General features: G+C 52.1%; 1 protein-coding gene across 1 annotated transcript in view; it reads left to right on the top strand.

Moving 5' to 3' along the window:
- Positions 1 to 24,683, top strand: part of ASB2 (ankyrin repeat and SOCS box containing 2) — a 48,586-nt gene extending 23,903 nt beyond the window's left edge. The window contains exons 4-10 of the mRNA XM_070357882.1: positions 2,686 to 2,852; positions 3,689 to 3,844; positions 6,175 to 6,420; positions 10,492 to 10,663; positions 17,126 to 17,690; positions 18,865 to 19,018; positions 23,997 to 24,683. Coding sequence (XP_070213983.1) covers positions 2,686 to 2,852; positions 3,689 to 3,844; positions 6,175 to 6,420; positions 10,492 to 10,663; positions 17,126 to 17,690; positions 18,865 to 19,018; positions 23,997 to 24,133 — 1,597 coding nt within the window. The 3' untranslated portion in view covers positions 24,134 to 24,683. The remainder of the gene's footprint in view (positions 1 to 2,685; positions 2,853 to 3,688; positions 3,845 to 6,174; positions 6,421 to 10,491; positions 10,664 to 17,125; positions 17,691 to 18,864; positions 19,019 to 23,996) is intronic.

Below are 24,683 nucleotides of genomic sequence, written 5' to 3'. Positions count from 1 at the left end.
TTCTGGTCTCTGCGTTGCTGCCACTTCCTGTGCAACTGTCCACGAGTCGCTGTCCCTCTCTGAGTCTCCGTCCTGTGTTAGGACAGAGTGGCCTCGAGGGTCCTGTGTGGCTTCTTAGTCTCTGATGGCCTGACACCCCAACAGCTCCCCCCACCCTCGAGGCGGGCACTCTGGCTGAGCTCACAGACAAGCCAGCGGTGTGTGTGCCTGAGCACTCCAGGGTCCTTGCACCACAGCTGGACGAGACCCAAGCTGGGCAGCGGGTCCTGAGAGTGTTCTCATGACACCGCACACCACCAAGGCCACAAGAATAGCCAGCCCTCTTCCCTTCCACTTCAGCCGGGTCCCACAGGAGACCTTCCAGGGGAGACGGGACACCTACCCCACCGGGGCCTTTCCTGACACCAACAGGGGCTGCTCCGGCTGCTCGTAAGAGGAGCTCGTCAAGGTGGCAGTGATGGCGTTGATGGGGACTCCAGGGCTTATCTGGTCAGTTACCCATCGTCCTTGCTGGGTCTGTAACTTAACCGGCATCTGTGCTCTGAAGCTATTAATAACCAGAGAGGCTGAGAGCCGGGAGGAAGTGCTGCTCTTGCTGCAGGAAGCAGCTGGGAGGCTGAAGGGGCTGGCCCTGCAGACGCTCCCGGCCTATCCGGGCCCCTGACAGGGATGAGGGTCCTGGGACAAGGCTGGCCTCTGGTCTCACCTCCTCCATCCGGCAGATGGGAACATTTATGCAGCATGTTTTCCAAGGGTGGAACCATAGCAGTCGTAGTCCTCACTGACTTTCTAAGCATGGAGGAAGTCAGCTCAGAGAATGAATGAATGAATGAACAAGTGAAGTGGCTTGGATGAGTCAAGCTAAGAAGTTATCTTTTACCGTGGCCCTGGAATCTTTTTGACGTTCACGAGTTTTAAATTGTGAAGGCTTCAGATGTATTAGTCCTCCAGGCATTTAAATCTTGTAGCAGCTAAAAGTTCTAGGGGTGAGGAGAAGGATCTGGAGGAAGAAAAGGGTTGGGAAGACCCCAGAGAGATGCTCGATGTGAATAGTCCCACTCTGAGGGGTCTGTGCTTTCATCTCAGTGCAAATAGGCCCTGAGGTGGAGGCGTTTGGTACACTCTGGAGTGCTACGTGCAGGGAAGGTGTGTAACTATCATTAAAACTCCCGTGGGGCTGGTTATCCATCACTTTGGAGGCCAGCGCTGGATGCCCGAATCCCCTGGTACAACGGTCTTGGTGCAGCAGAGCCAGGCACTGAAAGCTGCGGGGACAGAGGGGTGCCCTAATTCTCTTTTGGCCACCAAGGAGCTCCTTGTAAAAAGGGACCCTTGGTTTCCATCTGTGGAGGTGAATGAGCTTGCCGTGTTTCTAGTAGAGTTTCCCCCTGTGGTGCCCAACTCAGAGGTAAAGACGTGGAAACGCTCCAAGTTCAGCAGGGCTCACAAGGGTATGGAACACAGGCGAGGCCTGATCCAGAGCCCCCATATTTAATCTCATAGGTTGATTTGCCTCCAAATAGGGCTTCCCCGATAGCCAGTTGATAAAGAATCTGCCTGCAATGCAGGAGACCCCGGTTCTATTCCTGGGTTGGGAAGATCCACTGGAGAAAGGATAGGCTACCCACTCCAGTATTCTTGGGCTTCCCTTGTGGCTCAGTTGGTAAAGAATCTGCCTGCAGTGAGGGAGACCTGGGTTCCATCCCTGGGTTGGCAAGATCCCTTGGAGAAAGGAAAGGGGACCCACGCCAGTATTCTGGCCTGGAGAATTCCATGGGCTACGTGATCCATGAGGTCGCGAACAGTCAAACACGACTGAGCGACTTTCACTTTCACTTTCATGCCTCCAAATGCTCAAAGGAAATCATTGCAAAGTTGTTTTGAATGAGATGCAAATAAAATTCCCAAAGAAACAAGCAAAAATCTAACAGGGAAGAAACTGTCTTTTGGGAAATAGAAGAGATGAAGGAGTGAAAGAATTAGGGGTTTGTTTGGTTGGGTTGGTTTTTTGTTTGCTTGCTTGGTGGCAAGGTATGTGAGATTTTAGTTCCCTGAACGAGCAGGGAACTGTGTCCCTTGCAGTGGAAGGGCGGAGCACTAACCACTGAACCCTAGAGAATTCCCTGTTTCGGTTCTTAAATTCTGAATTCTTCCTCCTCCCTCCCTCCCTTCCTTCTGTGTTCTTTCTCGCTCTTTCTTTCAAGCAGCAAATATTTATTAAGCACCTGTTATGGATCAGCCGCTGAGCTGGGCCCTGGGAATCAAATCATGAGGGATAAAAGAAAGATACAGGCGCTATGGTCTTGAAGCTCACAGTCCAGTGAAGGAGACAGACAGACGGTGGGCAAATGATCAAAGACATGTAAAGACAAGTGATGAGTCGATGGCTTATGACCGGAGGCAGGGAGAGGCTGACGCGGGCGGGCAGGCCAAAGAAGCCGTGATGGGGCTAAGAGCTGGAGGGGCCAAGGTCAGGCCTGAGGTCGGGGCAGGCTTCCCAGGGCTCGCCCGTGGGGGTTAGGAAGGATTATTCTCCTCATCGAGAGGACACAGCTGCAGGGGCTGAGCACCTGTCCCAGAGCAGAGGGGACAAGAAAGGCTGTGTGATCCCGTGGCCAACCCCTCGCCTGGCCCTGCCTCCGTCTTCCCCGGTCCTGAGGAATGACCGGCCCCTTGCTCTTACAGGCCTGTGGACCCTGTGCTAAAGGCCATCAAGGAAGACGATGAAGAGGCCTTGACGGCTATGATCAAGGCGGGCAAGAACCTCTCAGAACCCAACAAGGAGGGCTGGCTGCCGCTGCACGAGGCGGCCTACTACGGCCAGCTGAACTGCCTGAAGGCCCTGCACCGAGGTGAGGCGGCGGGTCGGGCTGCAGCCACAAGTGGGACTGGGACCCATGGGTGGTGGCACTTTCCTTCTGGAGCTTTGGCCCACAACGACCGTGATGACCGGGGGCAAGGCCAAGGTACCACCCCGCCTTGCAGAGTTAAAGTCAGCACGTCGGAAGGGAGGAAGTGATGTGTCTCCCACCTCCCCGACTCCGCGCTCCCCACCCCATCCCGCCACCTCTCCAGCCCTCCAGGACAGGAGAGTCTAATTCCTAGAAGAGGACTGAGGGAGGGCTGACTTCTGGGAGCGCCAGCTTGTCCCAGAATGTTCCAGGAGTTGATCTGGTGTGGAAAATACCGCAGCTGTGCCTGTGCCCTGCCAAGGCCGTCTCCAACAGCTGTGAGATTCTGGGCAACTCCTGCCTCCTCTCTGGAGCCTTGACTTTCCCCCAGGCTAGATGAGGGTGGGGGACACCTGCAGGAGGGATCTACCTCTGCCCTCGGGGATCCAGAAAGGGACCCCAGGCAGCCCACCACACGCCAGGGCAGAAAGAGCAGCAGTGGCTGGTGGGAGTGTGAGGGAAGGCTGGGCTCATTCGGAGAAGGAGGGGGTTCGATCAGGGAAGGCTTCCCAGAGGAGGTGGCATTGGAGCTGGATTAATATGACCGGGAAGCTGAAACAGCCTGTTGAAAGTGGCTGAATCCAGGACCAAGAGGAAGAAGGCAGTCTGGTTGGTAAATTCAGGCAGAGGCCACACGTGTCTGTCCTCAGAACGGGAGGAAATCCGGGCCAACTCTGTGTTGGAGGGAGAGATGGGTATCTTCCTCCTTCATGAATTTCCTGGTCTGTCCTGCACAGCATACCCGGCAGTCATCGACCAGCGCACCCTGCAGGAGGAAACGGCCCTTTACCTGGCGACATGCAGGGGACACGTGGACTGCCTCCAATTCCTGCTCCAGGCTGGCGCCGAGCCCGACATCTCCAACAAGTCCCGAGAGACACCGCTCTACAAAGGTGAGCCTAGGGGTATGGGCTTCCCCCAGGAAAGGTCCAGAGACTGAGTGGCTATCAGGAGGATTTGCTTGCAAGGTGTACAACCCTCCCCACCGGGGTCTACTGTGATGGTGCAGCCTCATTCAGGTGTATAACTTACATAACTGAACCACTCAGTCGTGCATGTATTCAGGCAGTATTTCCCAAGTTCTCCCACGGGCCTGGCACACTGAAGACTCAGAGATGAAAAGATATGGTCCATGCCCGTCCAGTCCGATAGACATTGATTCAAAGACGATATACATTGATTCTCAGTCAGCTACTGGCACCGAAGAGCTTGACACAAGGGAGCATGGAGGAAGGACCAGGATGTGGGAGAGGGCACCCCCACAGAAGGGGGTCCCAGAGCTGAGCCTGAACAGGAGGGATTCACCGGCTGGATGAACAAGGGAAACAGCATAGGCAAAAGTGAAGAGGCATGAGAGGGAATTTGTTGCTCTAGGATTTTTGAGAAAATGAAAACCTCCAACTTACTCAATATGTCATCCAAGGACAGTCACCGGCTACCCTAGCAGTGCCCAGAGTCAAAATCCGAATAATCATAACAGCTGGCAATTATCAAGTGTTTACTATACACCAGGCTCTGTTCTTTTTTCTAACCCTCACATCCATCCACATAAGAAGTAAGCACTGCTAGCTTCCCCAGTTTACAGATGAGGCCTTAAGGCATAGAGAGCAGACAGGAGGCACCCAGGATCACACGGCCAGGAAGGGCAGACCTGGGATCTAACCCTGAGGGCTGGATGCCAGCATCACGCTCTGAACTACTCCACTCTCCAGTGTCTAGTTCAACCCACTCCAGTGTTCTTGCCTGGAGAATCCCAGGGACAGGAGAGCCTGGTGGGCTGCCGTCTACGGGGTTTACGCATGTAAACAATCAGTTTTGGGTCTTGCAAAAAGGACAGGACCTCTACACTTTGAAAAACGACAGAAATTCCCAATTTTCCACATGTCTGGTCTCTAAAACCTGGAATATCCCATCAGCAGCAGGAACTGGGTCCACTGCAGACCTGCGGTGGAGGTGTCTTCCCTAGAACTCATGTCCCCCAGGCACCGGAGCCATCACCCAGAGCCCCAGCTGTCCCAGAAAGAGCTCCCAGGATGCTGAGTGACTCACAGCTGAAGCCTGAACCCTGATCCTGCATGAGCTCCACCCTAGAGCCTTCGTACCTTGCCCCACTCCATTATCCCACAGCTTCCTCTCGGGAAGGTTTCGTTACCTGTGCTTTACAGGTGAAAGAGCCCAAGGCTTAGAGAAGCCGTGAGCTTTGCTTGGGGTCCTATTTGAAACACTACACAGGCAGCCCCTCTTCCTTTCTGTGCATGCGTGTTCAGTCTCTCAATCATGTCTGATTCTTTGCCACCCCATGGACTGTAACCCACCAGGCTCCTCTGCCCATGGGATTTCCCAGGCAAGAATACTGGAGTGGGTTGCCATTCCCTACTTCAGGGAATCTTCCCAACCCAGGGATCGAACCTGTGTCTCCTGCATTTGCGGGCAGATTCTTTATCACTGAGCCACATAGAAAGCCCCTCTTCCTTCTCCCCACCTCCCTAACTGAGGAAGTTTCCAGGGGAGGTTAATTTGGACAAGTTCTCAGTCTCCCTTGGAACAGCTCTGCCAGCACTAAGGCTACATTTAGAGTCTAGAGCCAGATAAGGCTTAAAAGGGAGGTTTGAGCAGGTTGAGAAATACTTGATGAGCTGCACTCAGAAGACAAATTTTAAATGAGTAGCCTCTGAGCAAGTGCTTTGAGCAGGAATATGAGACTGCCCTCCTCTTCTTCTGGCCTCATGGAGGACTGAAGCAGGTAACACTGGAAAGGGAGATGAGTTAGGGGCATTCTGGAACCTTCCAGGAGACAGAGACTCCAGACCTGACTACCTGGATTCGAATCCCAGTTCTGCACTTACTGTGTGACCCTGGGCAGGTCACTTAACTTCTCTGTGCCTCACTGTCCTCCTCTGTGAAAAGGGACAACACAGCATCCTTTAAGGGTAGTTGGGAGAACTAAATTAATCACGTGAAGTGCTTAGAATAGAGTGCAGGTGCATAACCAGTGCTACACACACATCAGGATATTATTGCTGATTGTTACTATTACTATAGTTGTATATCCTAGGTTTAGTGAAGTGACTGGACCTTAGTGCAGACTCAGCAGATATTTGTTGCGGGAATTCACTTCTGGCTGATGAACGAATGGTTGGATGGACAAATGAATGAATGAAGGCGTGGCTGCCCAGGTCCTGCCAGGGGCCCCGCTGACCATCTTGCTTCTTGCTGGGCACAGCCTGTGAGCGCAAGAACGTGGAGGCGGTGAGGATTCTGGTGCAGTACAAGGCGGACACCAACCACCGCTGTAACCGAGGCTGGACGGCTCTGCACGAGTCTGTTGCTCGCAATGACCTGGAGGTCATGGAGATCCTGGTGAGCGGAGGTGCCAAGGTGGAAGCCAAGAATGCCTATGGCATCACCCCCTTGTTCGTGGCCGCCCAGAGTGGGCAGCTGGAGGCACTGAGATTCCTGGCCAAATACGGTGAGTAGTAAGGGTCCCTGGGTCATGGAATACCCAAGGGGCACAGCTGGGAAGGACCTCAGGTTAAGTCTAAGGGAAAGCAAGTTTAAGTGCCACCTATGGATATACTCCGGAGAAGGCAATGGCACCCCACTCCAGTACTCTTGCCTGGCAAATCCCATGGACGGAGGAGCCTGGTAGGCTGCAGTCCATGGGGTCGCTAAAAGTCGGATATGACTGAGCGACTTCACTTTTCACTTTCATCACTTTCACGCATTGGAGAAGGAAATGTCAACCCATTCCAGTGTTCTTGCCTGGAGAATCCCAGGGACGGGGGATCCTGGTGGGCTGCCGTCTCTGAGGTCGCACAGAGTCAGACACGACTGAAGCGACTCAGCAGCAGCAGCAGCATGGACATACTCTGATTGAGTGACAGCATCTTCCAGGAGTGCTGTGTTAAGAAGGATTCTGAGGTTGTGCCTAGGCTCAGCTGGAAACAAGTTGAGATCCACCAGCAATGCCTGCAATTAGGAACACACTTGGAGGGGTGTGGTACACCTGCCCCCTGTTAGCCTTCTCTCACCTAGTCCAACATCCTCATTTTACAAATGAGGAATCTGAGGCCCAGAAAGAGGAAGCAACTTATCTATCTATAGTCACGCAGCAAATTACTTATAGACTAGCCAGACTCTTAGCCTCCCAACACCCCAACAACTTCTCTTTCCATCACATCACCCTTCAGGGCCAGAAGGAACTTCAGACAACATTTAGGTCACCTCTTCACTTTTTATGGAGAGGGAAATGACAACCCACTCCAGTATTCTTGCTTGAAAACCCCATGGACAGAGGAACCTAGGAGGCTACAGTCTATGGGGTCACAAAAGAGTCAGACACAACTTCGGAACTAAAGAACAACTCATTTTATAGGTGATGAAACCAAGGGCCAGCATGGGAAAGTGATTTGTCCAAGGTCACACAACAGATTAGTAGCAGAACTGGGATTTAGACCCTGGTCTTTGTACTCTTTGCCTCTTAAAAATCTTTGTTCATTTAATGGGATAAAATAAAATAATATTGCCCAGATTATTATGTCCCAGTAACAGAAGACTCTGAGACAATGGCAGACGTTCTTTTGGTTAAAAAGATCATAATATTCTGATTTTCCCCAAGAACTCTTTTGATTTCTCTTCTCACTCCCATGGAAGTGACCTTTCCACTAGAGAAACAGACACCAGAAGCAAGCCAGACCTGGGGGCTGAGCTGGAATAAGCTTTCGAGGACCTGCTGTGTGACAGGCCCTGCACTAAGCATGAATGCAGAATAGGCCCGGGGGGGGGGGGGTGGTTTCTCTGTAGCCTAGGGGGCAGGGAGTGGAGGAGACTGAGGCTCGGAGAGATTAAATGATTGGTCACAATCGGAGCCTGGATTCTGACTGCCATCATCTGACCCCAAACTGCATGCTCTTTGCACTCCACCACCCCACCCCAGGGCTCGAGAATTTCCATCCTGGGACTTGGCCTGAATAAGCATCCATTTACTCAGCACGTGCCCAAGCTGTTGGGAAAACAGATCGAGGGCACATCCTTGCCACTGGGGACAAATCTGCACTGACCAGCCAGAGGCCAAAGAGCACAGGCAGGGTCCTGGGAGCCAGGCAAGGAGGCTGGACAAAGGGCCAAGTGCTCAGCGGGTGAGAGGAACAGGCTAGCACTGAACATCTGCCCAGCTCTCCTGCTGACTCCCTGAGTCAGAGTCTGTTCCCGTTGCGGGCTGAGTCCATTTGCAAATCCAAATATTTTTCTTGTGTGAGCGGGCGGCTTTGCTGGCGGAAGTCCAGGCTTTCAGGGAGCAAGTCTTCCAGAGCTCAGGGGTGTTGGAGCCACTTGCCAATTCTCCCTCGGGTGGAGGCAGGAGCAGTGCCTGCCTCCCAGCCCTTAGTCTTGGGGAACTCATGTTTGCTGAGCACCCTCTCTGTGTCAGGCTCGGGTGGAGAGGTTGTCTTAGTCCACTCAGGTGGCTATCACAGTATAAAACAGATTGGATGGCTTATAGACAACAGAGGTTTATTTCTCACAGTTTTGGAGGCTGGGAAGTCCAAGATCAAGGTGCCAGTGGTCTCAGCGTCCCATGAGAGCCTGTTCCTACCTCCTAGACATCCATCTTCTTGTGTCCTCACATGGTGGAAGGGGCAAGGGAGCTCTCTGGGGTCTTTTCTATTAGGGCACTAATCCCATTCATGAGGGCTCCACCCACAAAACCTAATCACCTCCCAAAGGCTCTACCTCCTAACACCATCACACTGAGGATTAGGGTCCATGTGATTCTTGGGGGGACATACGTGTTTTTGTCTATAGCAGATATTTAATTCCATTATCTTACTTAGATAACCTCACAGTAACCCTGGTTGCTAGGTACTATTTTTCTCAGTCAACAGAGAAGAAAACTGAGGCTTCCAAAGGTGTTTGAGGCTATGGAGCTTGTAAAACGTGGAACAGAAACTTCAGCCTCTGCCTGTCATGAAAACCTGTGATATTTCCACTAGACCGGAAACCAGTCATCAAATATTAAATTTATCAGAGAGCTTGTGATAAGCTGACTGCCCAGAAAGGATCTGTGGTTTAACAGATACTTCTGATTTCAGCCCTTGCTGATGTTTCACTGCTATCTCATTTCCATTTCCTATCAGAATAGGGGTTGGGGAACAGGCTGCACTTCTTTCTGCAGAGAAACCCCTGCCTTCTCTCTCCATCACCACCAGGAGATGGAGCAGATGTAGGAGATTGGGCTGAAGGGAGACCATCGCCAGACTGATGCCTCCTCCTGGCAGCACGGCGTAGTGTTTCTTTCAGAGGAGACAAGAAGCTATGGCTGTTAATAAATTCTTCTCTTAATCCTTGAAATGGAAGGCATGCTGCATGCATGATCAGTCACTGCACTAGTCTCCAGCTCTTTGGGACCCTATGGACTGTAGCCCACCAGGTTCCTCTATCCATGGGAGTCTTCAGGCAAGAATACTGGGGTGGATTTCCATGCCCTCCTCCAGGGGATCTTCCCCACCCAGGAACTGAACCGGGGTCTCCCACATTGCAGGCGGATTCTTTACCATCTTAGCCACCAGGCAGAAAAGAGCATATAAGTCCTAATTAATAAAGTTATTGGGTTTTTTTCTTTATGAGGAGGCTCTGTGCCCACCTAGAACTGTGAGGGCCTTCCTCAGGGCAGGATCTGGATCATTCTAGGTGGAACAAGCGTTAGGAGCATTGTCTCTGCCATCAGAACATCTGCCAGGGCTTCTGCCATCAGACCCTCTGGATCATTCTTTGGCTCTTCCCTTATGAGCTGCAGGATCTGGGGCCCATTGCAGAGGTTCTCTGTGCTTCACTGCAAGAGACATAAGAGATGCGGGTTCGATCACTGGATCAGGAAGATCCCCTGAAGGAGGGCATGGCAAGCCACCCCAGTATTCTTGCTTGGAGAATCCCGTAGACAGAGGAGCCAGGCAGGCTATAGTCCATAGGGTCGCCAAGAGTTGGACTTGACTGAAGCGATTTAGCACACACACACACACGTGCTTCAGTGTTCTTGTCTGTAACATGGAGATAAAGTTGTTACTGATGGCATGGGGTTAGCAAATGTTGTGGACTCAAAGAGATAGCACATGTACAGCTCCCTGTGTGTCTTAGTTGCTCAGTTGTGTCTGACTCTTTGCAGCACTATAGACCATTGCACGCCAGGCTCCTCTATCCATGGAATTCTCCAGGCAAGAATACTGGAGTGGGTTGCCATTCCCTTCTCCAGGGGATCTTCCCGACCCAGGGATCAAACTCAGGTCTCCTGAATTGCAAGCAAATTCTTTACCACATGAGCCACCAGGGAGGGCCCAGCATAGAGCAAGTGGTTGGAAATCCCAGCATCACTATGGCAGTTCAGGCTGGCGGCCCGGGGTCTCAGTGTAGCAGAAAGGAGCTGGGGGTCCTCCGGGTGATTCAATGTGTCAGGGTGGTTACGGCAGCAGCGCCCAGCCCGAGGTGGGCGTTACATCAACGACAGTGACTGGTCTGATCACTCACCAATCCGCCTTTCCTTCTCCAGGCGCTGACATCAACACACAGGCCAGCGACAGCGCGTCCGCCCTCTATGAGGCCTGCAAGAACGGGCACGAGGAGGTGGTGGAGTTCCTGCTGTCACAGGGTGCGGACGCCAACAAGACCAACAAGGACGGCATGCTCCCGCTGCACATCGCCTCCAAGAAGGGTAACTACAGGTCAGCCCAGGCCCCGCCCCCAGACCCCGCGGCTCCTCCCACTTCCCCACCCATTCCTCCGAATGCCCTGCCCACTGCGGGGTAGGGAGGGCCGGAGAGTTCAGGGCCCAGGGCACGGTTTAGGTGGAAAAGTGGAACACCACCGAGCAGTTAGCAAGCTAGAGTGAACGCTTATAACAACGGCAACAACAATAACAACAGCAAACTCCTATGTGGCACTTAGCAGCACTTCACATTATAAACATATTTAATCCTTTTAACAACTCTACTTTTCATAATTCCATTAACAGATATACTGAGGTAGATATGATTACCTTCATTTTTTTTTTTTTTTTTCAAAATGAGGAAGCTAAGACACAGGGAGGTTGAGTGACTTGCCCAAGATCACTCAGCTTGTAAATGACAGGAGCTCACTTGTTCGGAACCTTATGTCTACCAGATTCCACACAGGAAGCCAGATAGGGGATATTTCTGTTGGGGATGCAAAAATAACCTCTTAGGCAGTAAGCAAGGATGCAGGGAACATCTACAATAATACAAATAGCACCATGGGTACTAGCTAGTTTTTGTTGAGCATTTATTATGTGTTAGGTACTTTGAAAGAGATGAAGGAAGCCAAAGCTCTCAGGGAGCAGTCTGGTGGGAGGGAAGATGCATGCGCGCACACACACACACAGAAACACGCTCATGAAAATGAAAAGGCACGCAGGACTGAGTTGCATGGGGGTCCTCGAGACGAGCATGGGCTGGAAGCAGAGGTGTGCTAGACCTGGCTTGTGCAACTGCTGTGAGCTGACTGATCACCTTGGTAGTCTGAAATCGGCCTTGGTGAGAGTATTTACTTCATGGAAACTGGTGATTGTTAGCAATCAGAGCCCCCTCCTTCCCCCAAAGAGCAAGCTGTTAAACTTCCACCAGTACCACCACTAGCTGGAGGGTCAGAAGAGCCTTGCCCAGGGGGTGGAACTCCAGCTGACCATGAAGGATGCATGGGCCCAGTAATTTCCACTTGACCAGTGTTCCCTAAACTGAGCATTCACAGACTTTCTTCCTGCTTTTAGATGTCTATACCCTCACTTCTTCGTATGGTCCCTTAAAGACATATTTATTTTAAATGAATTTATTTTCAAAAGGAAACATTTATCACATGATTAAATTGTTCAAATTGCCAATTTACAATTAGTAATAATAATAATAAAAAACCTTCTCACCTATAATCCCATCTCCTGTACCCCAGATGACACACTTCAGGAAATGCAGCCCTGTCCCCAACAGGGAGAAGATTGTGCATGCTACATGCATGTGGGTGGTCTTCGCTTAGGGAGATGGGGGTGAGAATGACACCCTGGGGAATGGAATGGAGACACAGGAGACAGAGCTGACCCTCAGGGCTCCAGGCCCTGCTCCGCAGGGACCCACACAAATGACCAGCCAAGGATGCCTCCCCGCCCCATCCGTGCACACAGGAGACCTTGCCTTCTCCGGGCCACGTAGCAGGCTATGAGGCAGACAGATGTGGGTTTTAATTCCTACTGAGGCCTTAGGGAAGTTATTTAACCTTTCTGAGCCTCAATTCCCTCTGTAAAATACGAAGTAGTTGTACTGCCTGGCGGGGCTACTGTGGGGACTAGTGAAATGGATGCATGTGTGTATAGAGTAGAAATAAAGCGCCCAGCAGAGTGCAGCACACAGTAGGTGCTTGCTGGGTCTGTGTTCTCTCTCATGTAGGAAGGGTAAATTCCATCATTTTTCCGTGAAGCCAGTGGAAGGACAAAAGCAACTCAAGTAAGGCAGAGGTAATGGGCAAGATAGCATCTCGCGCTCCAGTTGCAAAAAGATCCAGCAGCAGTCAACAAACATGGCTTATCTTAGTCTGACTCTAGAAAGATCCAGAGGGAAAGAGAGAGAAGGGTTGACCCTCAAAATCTCCTGGTCCACTGGCTCTCCAAACCTGCCTGTACAGCACGGTCACTCTAGGCTGTTTTTTAAATGACGCCTCCCAGACACACAAAACCGGAATCTCCAGGAGAGAAGGAGCCCATGCCTTTATCTTTGAAAAGCTCCCAGCCAACCAGATACAGCCCAATCAGACCTTCAGGAGGAACACTGATGTAATCCAATCCTCTGCAATGATTTTGCAGAGGAGGGACCAGAGGTCAGCGATGGGAAGTGGCATGCCAGAGAGTGGCAGAGCAGGGACTGTCACTTGTAATCATTCAATCACACCCAATGCCTTCAGGCGGGCCCAGGTGCCAGCAGTCTGGCCTCAGCTGGTGGAAAGTTTGAAGGAGCACTGCGCATGCCTATGTGCTGGGGATCTGCTGTGACATTCTCTAGGCTTTCCACACTCAGCTGCATGCCAGGACACCCTGCCTGTCCATGGCATGGAAAGTGGCTCCAGCAGCTGGAGTCCGTGTTCGCCAGATGGTGAATTCAACACATTTACTGCAGAGCGTGACATTTAGGTGTGGCTGAGAAAGAAGCCACCAAGACCCCAAAGTCTTAGGCACCTCCAAGTTATACCTTTTTCTTAGTTTTCATTTCCAGTTTAGCAAATGCAACTTTTGAGATTAAAACTCAGCACCAACTGAAAGAAAGTGAAGTCACTCAGTTGTGTCCGGCCTCGTGGGTTCCTCTGTCCATGGGATTTTCCAGGTGAAAATACTGAAGTGGCTTGCCATTTCCTTCTCCAGGGGATCTTCCCAACCCAGGGATCGAATCCGGGCCTCCCACACTGCAGGCAGACTCTTTACCATCTGAGCCACCAGGGAAGCTAGCACCAAAGATAGATTTATCAAGAAACTGTTGGTATTAGACAAGAGCAGATGGCCCAAGGTTCCTTTAAACTGAATTTAGAATAGCACTGCAACCACTGGTTCTCAACCTTGGCTACACACTGGGACCCTGGCGAACTCTTAAAGCCCCAAGGCTTGGGCCCCAGCCTCAGAGATCTCGCTGAAAGCAATCTGGATTGGGGCTGGGGCTGCAGATGAGTTTATGAGGCATCCCAGGAGAGAACCAGTATCTTAGACTCAATTTTGTGGCTGACATATAACACAGACTTGCCTTTGGACTTTACTTCTGGCCTCCTCATTTTAAAATATACTTTCTCTTTTACTTCTAATTAATATTACCTTTGCAAGACCCTTAAAACTCTTTCTGAGAAAACTGCTTCCCTGCTCTAGCTCCCAGGAGAAAAGCTGCAGACTTTCCCCCATAGGGACCCCTCATGGGCAGAAGTTCCACTATGCCCTTGGGGACACCCGCAGGCAGACTCTCCTCTGTGGAGTCTTTTCTGGCTCCACACAGCCTCAGAGGAGAGATAATGCCCCCAACACACACACACACACACACACACAGCTGGGTTGAAACACGGCTGCCCAGCGTTACTGGGAGCGGAGCCATTTGTGAACAGCTGGTTCCCTTGTGAAACTCAAGTCCATGGTCAAATTTACACTGAATGCTGGCAAAGGTCACACCACCATGACCTGGTGACCCAGGAGGCTGAGCTGGTGGGTGCAGCCTCCGTGCTGGGGAAAGAAGAAGAGACGGATGGGACACTGGGCCTCCCAGACACCAAAACTTATACCAGGCAATGGGCACCTTTGCTCTCTACTTAAGTTGCATTTCGAGCTCCTGTGGTCTCAGGACCTGCTGTAGGAGAAGTGGGAAGGTCCCAGCCTGTCTTATTAGATCCAGCCCTCATTCTCCTGCCTTCTTCCCACCAACTGGGCTGGGGGAGAGGAATGATGACATGCAGTCCGGCCACCAACACCTTCGTTCTGCCTGGGCTTTGCCATCCACCTCCAGGCCAACCTCACTCTCTCCTCCCCGCCCCCCGCCCCACATTCAGGTCTCAGTTTCACCCTCTGTAAAATGGGAGGCTGGACACATTGATGTCCAGGCCCCACACAGCATGACACACTGACTCTCAGCTTGGCCATGTCCTACAGAAGTGTACAACAATTAGATGATTTCACTGTTATTAAGACGATGCTTCTGGGACCTAGGCTGCCTCCAGTCACGTTCCCACATTTCTGCCACTTTGCCTTGGTTCGACAGGGGACCACTGTGACCTGCCAGATCTCAGCCCATCTGGCCAGCGGCCCTGGGCAGTCCCCCTCGCTGTTTTTCCCGTGGTTGGGCACGTTACGGCTGTTACAGAGCATTTGTCAGCGATGGCTGCGGTCCAGGGTGAGGCCCCGGCCCTGCCTTTGACCAGCACCTCTACAGAGCAAGGTCAGGCCTCCTGAGCCTGCACAAATAGAAATTAGGAGGCAATTAGCCCCCCTGGGTGTGTGAATTTCCTTTTGAGGTTTGAGAGGCAGATTTTAAGCAAACACAGCGTCACTAACCAAAATAATACTTTCCACCGAGATCCTAACGGGAGATCCCTGGCATCAGATTTCCAGGAAGCCAGAGGCCCACGGAACCCAAGTGCCCAGAGTGAGGGAGGCTTGGAAACAGGCTTGGTGCACCTGCTTGCCCTGCCGTGGTCACCTCCTTGAAGCCCACCCGAGGTCACCGGTCAGCAGGGGTTGGGGAAATTAGGGTCTGGAATCATGTCAGTGGCAAGAGCTTGGCAGGCATCAGGGGTTTAGGAAAGAGAGCAAATACAAGAGGTCAGGAGTCCTGGGGTCAAGCCCCAGAACGGCTTTATGGCCTTTGATCAGTCGCTTCCTCTCTCTGAGCCCCCTCTGTTATAAAGAAGCCCACAGACCCAGTTGGGCAGCCCCACTGGGCCACAGTGAAGGTACAGTGGGTCAGGCAAGTTAATGCATTGTAAGGAGCTCAAAACCCTGTGACATAGCAGCTGTCACCTGACCGCTAGCTACACAGGAAGTAGGGGAGTGGCTAAGAGTGTGGCTCACTCCAGGACAAGGGGCCCCAACCTCCGGGATCTACTGCCTGATGATCTGAGGTGGGGCTGATGCAATAACAGTAGAAATAAAGTGCACAAGAAATAGAATGCGCTTGAATCATCTGGAAACCATCCCCCCCATCCCCAGTCCATGGAAAAATTGTGTTCTGTGAAGCTAGTCCCTGATGCCGAAAAAGCTGGAGACAGCTACTCTAGGGGGAATCAGACTACCTGCCTCCATCACCTTCTACTGGCTGTGTGTCCCAGGGCAAGTCACTGGGTTTCTGGGTTTCTGTTTCCTCATCTGTAAGTGAGATTAATCCTAGTACACACCTCATAGGGCTGTTGGGAGGATATATTATAATAGATTACTGTAGGTTAACTGCCGAGAACACCACCTGATTCAGCAGGAGAGACCACAGTCAGGACTGGCAGGAATCTCCAGCCTCAGCCACAGCTGATCAGCCCACTCCAGGCCACAGGCAGAGCAGCGAGCCTGGGAGAGGCTAGAATCAGCCTTCAGGGGAAGAGGCATTGAGATCTACAGGACAGGGGAGGTGACCTCATGGTCACTGAGGGCTGACCGGGGCCTGGGGCAGAAGTGGTTGGGACAGACACGTTTGTCCCCTCTTGTCCCCCAGGACCTGGCAGCTCCACCAAGTCCTCGGGGCAGCAAAACAGAGACGCAGGATAGCTCAGCCCTGGAGTCAGAGGAGGGGACAAGTCCCCGTTTGTGTCTCCCAACATATGGCCTGGGCAAGTCCCCTAACATCACTGAGCACGGATTTTCTCATCTGAAACAAATGTGCATGACCAGACACACTTTACGGGTTGTTGTGGAGATTAAACCAAATAATGCGTGTGAAGCCTTTGGACCGTGTCCTGGCACATAGTGAGCCCTTGGATAGGGCTGTCCCCGCCCCCCCAAGCCCCCACCGACCTAGGCAGGGCAGGGTCTGCACAACTTCATGTTTTCCCACTCTAGGTCTGGGGGCCTTCCAGTCAATTCCTCTAGAAAACTGAGCTGGGAGTGGGCAATACCCCTTAGCCTGAAAGAAGTCAGCAAGAGATTCTTGAAATTGCCCTCCGGTGTGGCTGAGACTTTTTTAAAGGGCTCAGACTTTGGAGGCTTGTGGCTCAGCTTCTAAAGAATCCGCTTGCAATGTGGGAGATCTGGGTTCGATCCCTGGGTTGGGAAGATCCCCTGGAGAAGGGTATGGGTGCACACTCCAGTATTCTGGCCGGGAGAATTCCATGGACTGTATAGTCCATGGGGTCACAAAAAGTCAGACACGACTGAGTGACTTTCACTTCACACTAACTTTAGGGGTTCTGGGTTTGAAGCCCAGCTCCACTCGTTACCGGCTCTGAGGTTTTGAGAACGTGGTGGAAGCTCTCTGAGCCTCAGTTTCCCTGTCTGTAAAGTGGACCCCCCTCTCCCTCCAGTGGTAATTGTGGAGACTGGCCGTCTCCACGGCGCCCCCTGCTGGTGGGCCCTGCCGCTCCCACGCAGTGGTTGCGAGCGGTCGAGCCTGGACCCCTCCGCTCCCCCTGCCGGCGGGTCCGGTGCCGTGACCCGCGCGTGCCCGCCTCGCCCGCAGGATCGTGCAGATGCTGCTGCCTGTGACCAGCCGCACGCGCGTGCGCCGTAGCGGCATCAGCCCGCTGCACCTGGCGGCCGAGCGCAACAACGACGAGGTGCTCGAGGCCCTGCTGGGCGCGCGCTTCGACGTGAACGCGCCGCTGGCGCCCGAGCGCGCGCGCCTCTACGAGGACCGCCGCAGCTCGGCGCTCTACTTCGCGGTGGTCAACAACAACGTGTACGCCACCGAGCTGCTGCTGCTCGCCGGAGCCGACCCTAACCGCGACGTCATCAACCCCCTGCTCGTGGCTATCCGACACGGCTGCCTGCGCACCATGCAGCTGCTGCTGGACCACGGCGCCAACATCGACGCCTACATCGCCACGCACCCCACCGCCTTCCCCGCCACCATCATGTTCGCCATGAAGTGCTTGTCGCTGCTCAAGTTCCTCATGGACCTCGGCTGCAACGGCGAGCCCTGCTTCTCGTGTCTGTACGGCAACGGCCCGCACCCGCCCGCCCCGCCGCCCTCCAACAGGTTCAATGATGCGCCCGCCTCGGACAAGGCGCCCAGCGCGGTCCAGGTAGGGGGCGCGCCGCGGGGACTGCGGCCAGGACCAGCGGGCTCCCGAGGCTGGGGGGGCTGGAAGCAGGGCGGACCCTCGGCAGGGTGGACTGCACTTGGGAGGCAGCTGGAGACGGTGGTGAACAGGATTTGGAGGCAGTGTGGGCTAACGGTTAGTGCACTTTGGAGGGCGTGTCAGCTGGCGTTTAGCACCCATTGGAGGCAGTGGAAACTCAATGGTTAACATGCTTTAGAGGCAGCAGGACTTAGCGGTTCACAGGAGCATTTCGGTCCCCTGTATTAGGGGAGGGAACAGTTCGGCAGGCGATTGGTGGGGAACCCTGCAAAACTGAGGGGTTCACCACCCCCAGCAAACCTACACCTGGAATATCATGGTGATGGACCAAGATCCGGGTAGAGGTGAGAACAGGCCTACTAGAAGAGCAGGTGAGCTGCAGAAAGTCAGTGACCCCAGAGGCAAGACCTGCCCATGGTGTGACTTAATAAGTCAAAGTCCAATGAACAGGAAGTTAGAGGCGCTTCCCTAGTGGTCCAGTGGTTAAGAATCCACCTTACACTGCAAGGGACACTGGTTCCATCCCCCGTCCCAGAAGATCTCACATACCACCGAGCAACTAAGCCTGTGAGTCGCAACTATGGAAGCCTGTGCAACAAGAGAAGCCAACACAGTGAGAAGCCTGCAGACTGCAATGAAGAGTAGCCCCCGCTTGCTGCAACTAGAGAAAGCCTGTGTGCAGCGACAAAAACCCTCCATAGGCAAAAAAGATAAATCTTTAAAAAGGAAGTTAGAAACACTCTTCTCTTAGAGATATTAACAATGGCTAATGGCATCGCTATGGGCCATCTTCTATGTGCAACGAAGTTTATGTTTATATTGCCTTAATTCTCATTAAAAAACCCTTCAAGTGAGTGTCATATACCCATTTTCTAGACAAGGAAGTTGAGGCTTAGGGGGCCCAAGCTGCCCACCTCCCACTTTTGGCATCAGAGGTGTGTTGATGAGAGAGAGGTGTGGATCTGGAGAGCTGGATTCTACCCTGGGCATGCATGGTGTCTGTGCTCGGACATGTCCCCTGCCCTCACTGGCTGTGGGTTCCCGCCTGTAGGATGGACTTGCTGAGGCAGTGCTCTTGATCCTGGGCATCTCAGCGCTGGTGTGTGTTCTCTTTCAGTTCTGCGAGTTCCTGTCTGCCCCAGAAGTGAGCCGCTGGGCAGGGCCCATCATCGATGTCCTCTTGGACTACGTGGGCAACGTGCAGCTCTGCTCGAGGCTGAAGGAGCATATTGACAGCTTCGAGGACTGGGCTGTCATTAAGGAGAAAGCAGGTATGGGCTGTCACTGCTGCTGCTGCTGGCAGACGCCCCTGCCTGACTTGGGCCCAGGACTCAGGGCCTGTGACTGCTCCTGACATTTGATGAGCACCTTCTCATGCCAGGCTCTGAGCTGTGTGTCACATCCAGTGTCTCCGTGATCCTTTGTTTTGTAAATGAGGAGACCGACCCTCACAGAGATTGTCACTTGGGCAAATGTCTCATCACTAGTTAGTGGCAGAGCGGGGATTCAAATCCAGATTTGATTCACTAAAGAGTGTGTTAAACAAAAACCCCAGCTCCCTGAGAGGTGTCAGGACCTTTAGAGTAAGTTGTCCGGGTTTGTGGGCCACTGGGAAGCCGTGTGGTGGGTGGAGGAGGAAGTGATGGGCTTGGCATCTCAAACTGTAAAATGCACATGAAGCACCCGAGCATCTTATTTAAAATGCAGAGTCTAACGTGGCAGGTCTGGGGCGGGGCCTAAACGTGTACATTTCAACATGCTCCCAGGGCAGCCCCAGAGCAGCACTGGTCTAGGAGGCAGGCCCCGAGAGCTCTGGAACCAGGGGCTTGCTGGGTGATCGTGGGCAGGACGCCCCTCTGGACCTCAGGGCCCCTGTCCAAACAGAGCAAGCTGGACGTGCTCAATGTCTGGCTCCTCCAGCTCTGCCAGCCTGGGGTGTTTGCAGGTGAGATGTGCCTGGCGCAGTGAGGTGGGCTTTGGCCATGTTCCAATAGCTGTGTGCAGCGTAGTTGAGGCAGCCTGGCTGTCAGGCCAGAAATCCCTCTCAGGAATTGTGGCGCTCACCTGGGCAGGTGAGGCGTCAGGGGCAGTTGCACTGGGTGCTTCAGCTGATACTGAGGACATGCCTGTCCCCAAGAGAACCAACTGCCCCAGGACTTCCTCTGGGTCTGAAGGGCACCTCTCCAGCTGTGTGTCGATCACACAGCACAGAGGCTGACTCACAGGAAGTTATTTTTATCCCACTGCTGCTGCTGTTGTCTCCAGGTGAGAATGCTGCCTCGTTACCTGTCCAGGTGTCCCGCAGCCCAGTGCCCAGTCTTGCTGAGTTTCTCTTTGATCCCTGGGCCCCTTTAAGTCTAAACTTTCTGGTAGGATTTTCCATTTACACAAATGCCTGGGAGCACTTGAGTTGAGGCCCTTGATAAAGTTACTGGGAAGGTGATGGAGGGGGCGTGGAGACAGAGACCCATGCTGGGGTGACACAGGAAGGAGGGGGGTATTGATTTGCTTATTGGCTGGGAGCTCAAAATTCTCAATAAAACATTCTTTGAATTCATAAATGGTTGCTGTCACTGGAACTGGCCACTAGAGGCCACTAGAGAGTAGAGCAGTTCTTGCTGAGAATCCCACCCCTCACTTTCTCCTGGACCTGCCCTGCCTGGGAAGGGTAATTAACAGCTAAACTGTCCCTGGGAGAAAAAATTGCAGAACCTTTTATTGTGCTATAAACATTTATTAACAAGAAGAACAAATAGTTCTTTTCGTTTAATGCTGTGTTGTTGATATCAGAGACTCCGAAGTAGGGAACACCACTAGACCATTTAGGTATGACCTAAATCAAATCTCTTATGATTATACAGTAGAAATGACAAATAGATTCAAGGGATTAGGTCTGATAAACAGAGTGCCTGAAGAACTATGGATGGATGTTCATGAGATTGTACAGGAGGCAGTGATCAAGACCATCCATCCCCAAGAAAAAGAAATGCGGAAAGGCAAAATGGTTGTTTGAGGAGGCCTTACAAACAGCTGAGAAAAGAAGACAAGCTAAAGGCAAATGAGAAAAGGAAAGATATATCCATCTGAATGCAGAGTTCCAAAGAATACCATGGAGAGATAAGAAAGCCTTCCTCAGTGATCAATACGAAGAAATAGAGGAAAACAATAGAATGGGAAAGACCAGATATCTCTTCAAGAAAATTAGAGATACCAAGGGAACATTTCATGCAAAGATGGGCTCGATAAAGGACAGAAAAGGACAATAAAGGACAAAAAAGGCCCTAACGGAAACAGAAGATATTAAGAGGTGACAAGAATACACAGAAGAACTGTACTAAAAAGATCTTCACAACCCAGATAACCACAACTGTGTGATCACTCACCTAGAGCCAGACATCCTGGAATGTAAAGCCAAGTGGCCTTTAGGAAGCATCACTATGACCAAAGCTAGCGGAGGTGATGGAATTCCAGTTGAGCTATTTCAAATTCTAAAGATGATGCTATGAAAATGCTACACTCAATATGCTGGCAAATTTGGAAAACTCAGCAGTGGCCACAGGACTGGAAAAGGTCAGATTTCATTCCAACCCCAAAGAAAGGCAATGCTAAAGAATGTTCAAACTAACACACAATTGCACTCATCTCACACACTAGCAAAGTAAAGCTCAAAATTCTCCAAGTCAGGCTTCAACAGTATGTAAACAGTGAACTTCCAGATGTTCAAGCTGGATTTAGAAAAGGCAGAGGAACCAGAGATCAAATTGCCAACATCTGTTGGATCATCAAAAAAGCAAGAGCGTTCCAGAAAAACATCTACTTCTGCTTTATTGACTATGCCGAAGCCTTTGACTATGTAGATCACAACAAACTGTGGAAAATCCTTCAAGAGATGGGAATACCAGGAGACCTGAACTGCCTCCTGAGAAATCTGTATGGAGGTCAAGAAGCAACAGTTAGAACTGGACATGGAACAACAGACTGGTTCCAAATAGGGAAAAGAGTACGTCAAGGCTGTATATTGTCACCCTGTCTATTTAACTTATATGCAGATTATATCATGCGAAATGCCAGGCTGGAAGAAGCAAAAGCTGGAATCAAGATTGCCGGGAGAAATATCAATAACTTCAGATATGCAGATGACACCACCCTTATGGCAGAAAGTGAAGAGGAACTCAAAAGCCTCTTGATGAAAGTGAAAGAGGAGAGTGAAAAAGTTGGCTTAAAGCTCAACATTCAGAAAATGAAGATCATGGCATGTGGTCCCATCACTTCCTGGCAAATAGATGGAGAAACAGTGGAAACAGTGAGAGACTATTTTATTGGGCTCTAAAATCACTGCAAGTGGTAACTGTAGCCATGAAATTAAAAGACATTTGCTCCTTGGAAGAAAAGCTATGACCAGCCTGGACAAGATATTAAAAGGCATAGATATTACTTTGCCAACAAAGGTCCATTTAGTCAAGGCTATGGTTTTTCCAGTAGTCATGTATGGATATGAGATTTGGACTATAAAGAAATCTGAGTGCCAAAGAATTGATGCTTTTGAACTGTGGTGTTGGAGAAGATTCTTGAGAGTCCCTTGGACTGCAAGGAGATCCAACCAGTTCATCCTAAAGGAGATCAGTCCTGGCTGTTCATTGGAACAACTGATGCTGAAGCTGAAACTCCTCTACTTTGGCCACCTGATGCCAAGAACTGACTCATTGTAAAAGACCCTGATGCTGGGAAAGATTGAGGGCAGGAGGAGAAGGGTTCAACAGAGGATGAGATGGTTGGCTGACATCACTGACTCGATGGACATGAGTTTGAGCAAGCTCTGGGACAGGGAAGCCTGGCATGCTGCAGTCCATGGGGTCACAAAGAGACGGATGCAGCTGAGTGACTGAACTGACTGACTGACTTTCATTTAATGCTATGTTGTTGATATCAGAGACTCCAAAGCCAGCCAGAATGCCAGCCTTAGAGGCCCTGTATCCTCTGCCCGCCAGCAGCCTTTTGCCTTCCCACAAGCTCAGCCTTTGCTCTGCTGAGAAAGGGGCTGCGCTTCCCAGGGCAGGCTCTGTCCTGAGATCAGAGGTCAGTGGAAGCGTCAGAAATGCCCTGATGGGGCGGCTGGAGAGGCTACACTGTGGTGCCCTAGCCTCTCCACCCTCCCCACGTACCCTCTGCATTCCTGTCTCCCCTGGGCAGTCTCTTTGGCTTGGCACTGCCGCTTCCCCTGCTTAGACTGCCCTGCCTCCGTCCCTCACCTGGCAAATTCCTACCCACCCATCGAGACCTTTCTCAGATGCACCATTTGGTATGGAAGGCTTTCCCCAAAGCTCCTGAGTGGATACCCCTGCATCTCTGTCCAAGCACAGGGCCAAGCGCAGTGAAGGGGTCAGCGTGTGTGTGTTGAATGAATGAATATTTGGCATTCTTTGATTCAGCAAATGCCTACCCTGTTCCCGGAGCTGAAATTAATTACCCCATTACTAGATGCATCAGGACCAGTTCTTACCCCCCGTCTCCGCCCCCCACCCCTTAGCTGAGAAAGCTCCATTTAATGAAGTATCCCTGGGGCCCTCCTGGAAGAGGCGGCCTGGTAGGATTCTGGGACCTGCTCAGTCCCTGCCCATTGATCCTGACTTCTCTGCACCTCCTAGAACCCAGAGCTGAACTGGATGCATGGGGTCACTTAGGAGGTCGTATTTGCTGAGGCTGTTGAGGAAGGGTGGAGTCTGGGCTGACACGTAGAGGAGGGAGCTCAGGACAAGCTCCAGTGCCAGGCATGATTCTTGCTAAGCCCTCACCTGTGAAATGGGTTTGCTACCTGCCCTCCTTGCGCTTCCCTGGTGGCTCAGTGGTAAAGAGTCCATCTGACAATGCAGGAGATGTGAGCGCAATCCCTGGGTCAGGATGATCCCCTGGAGAAGGAAATGGCATCCCACTCCAGTATTATTCTCGCCTGGGAAATCCCATGGACAGAGGAGCCTGGTGGGCTACCATCCATGGGGTCACAAAAGAGTTGAACATGACTTAGCAACTAAACAACAACAAACCTGCCCTCCTCCTTCCTTGGGCTGCGCAGATGAGTGAAGGATGACACCTTTGCAGTGGCAGGGACCATGAGCATGGGGGAGTCAGGGCATCTCCTCTCTTAGCCAGCCACATGGGTCAGGAGCTTCCTACAAGCCAGGGGTCAGGGATGCAAACCCTCTGCTGGGTGCAGGTGACCAATCAGCATCTCTCTTTCTGTCCTTTTCCCAGAACCTCCAAGACCCCTGGCTCATCTTTGCCGGCTGCGAGTTCGAAAGGCCATTGGGAAATACCGCATCAAACTCCTGGACACGTTGCCGCTTCCAGGCAGGCTGATCAGATACCTGAAATACGAGAACACCCAGTAACCAGAGCACGCGGGGGAGGAGCAGCGGCTCCTCAGACGGTTTCACTGAGTCTCAGGACAGCGGTGTCCCCAAATCCAGGGGACCCAGGGACAGATGCGGCTGGGAGCCGCTGGGCTCTCAGATGTCTCTGGGCCAGAGCTTTGCCCAGAGCAGAGGACAGCTGTGTCGAGCAGGAGAAGAACCGTGTTGGCTTTCACTTGGATGAGGAGATCCCAGACCTGCTCTGCCATTGGGAATGGCAGAAAGCTCCATTCCTGGGGCCAGGAGGCAGGACCAGGGTAGAACTTGGGGTGGTCGGGGGAAGGCAAGGGGGCCGGCAGCAAAGCCCTGACCCCACCTCCAGGCTATGGCCGGAGAGCTTTCTTTCCGGGGTGATTCTGTCTTTGCTGGGCCACCTCCTGCCGAGCTGCCCCGTGCCCCTCCCCCTGTGCTCTGTGAAACTCTCCACTTGACTCTGAGTTCTCTCCCCTAAGCTGTGGCCCAGGGGAGCAGGGTGGGAGACTTTGGGCCCAGAGGGCTTCCTTAGGTACAATAAATGTTGCACAGATGA

Source organism: Bos mutus, chromosome 21 (genome assembly GCF_027580195.1).
Source record: "Bos mutus isolate GX-2022 chromosome 21, NWIPB_WYAK_1.1, whole genome shotgun sequence".
NCBI lineage: Eukaryota > Metazoa > Chordata > Mammalia > Artiodactyla > Bovidae > Bos > Bos mutus.
Note: the sequence above shows the minus strand (reverse complement) of the source record. Positions and strands in the feature narration are given on the sequence as shown.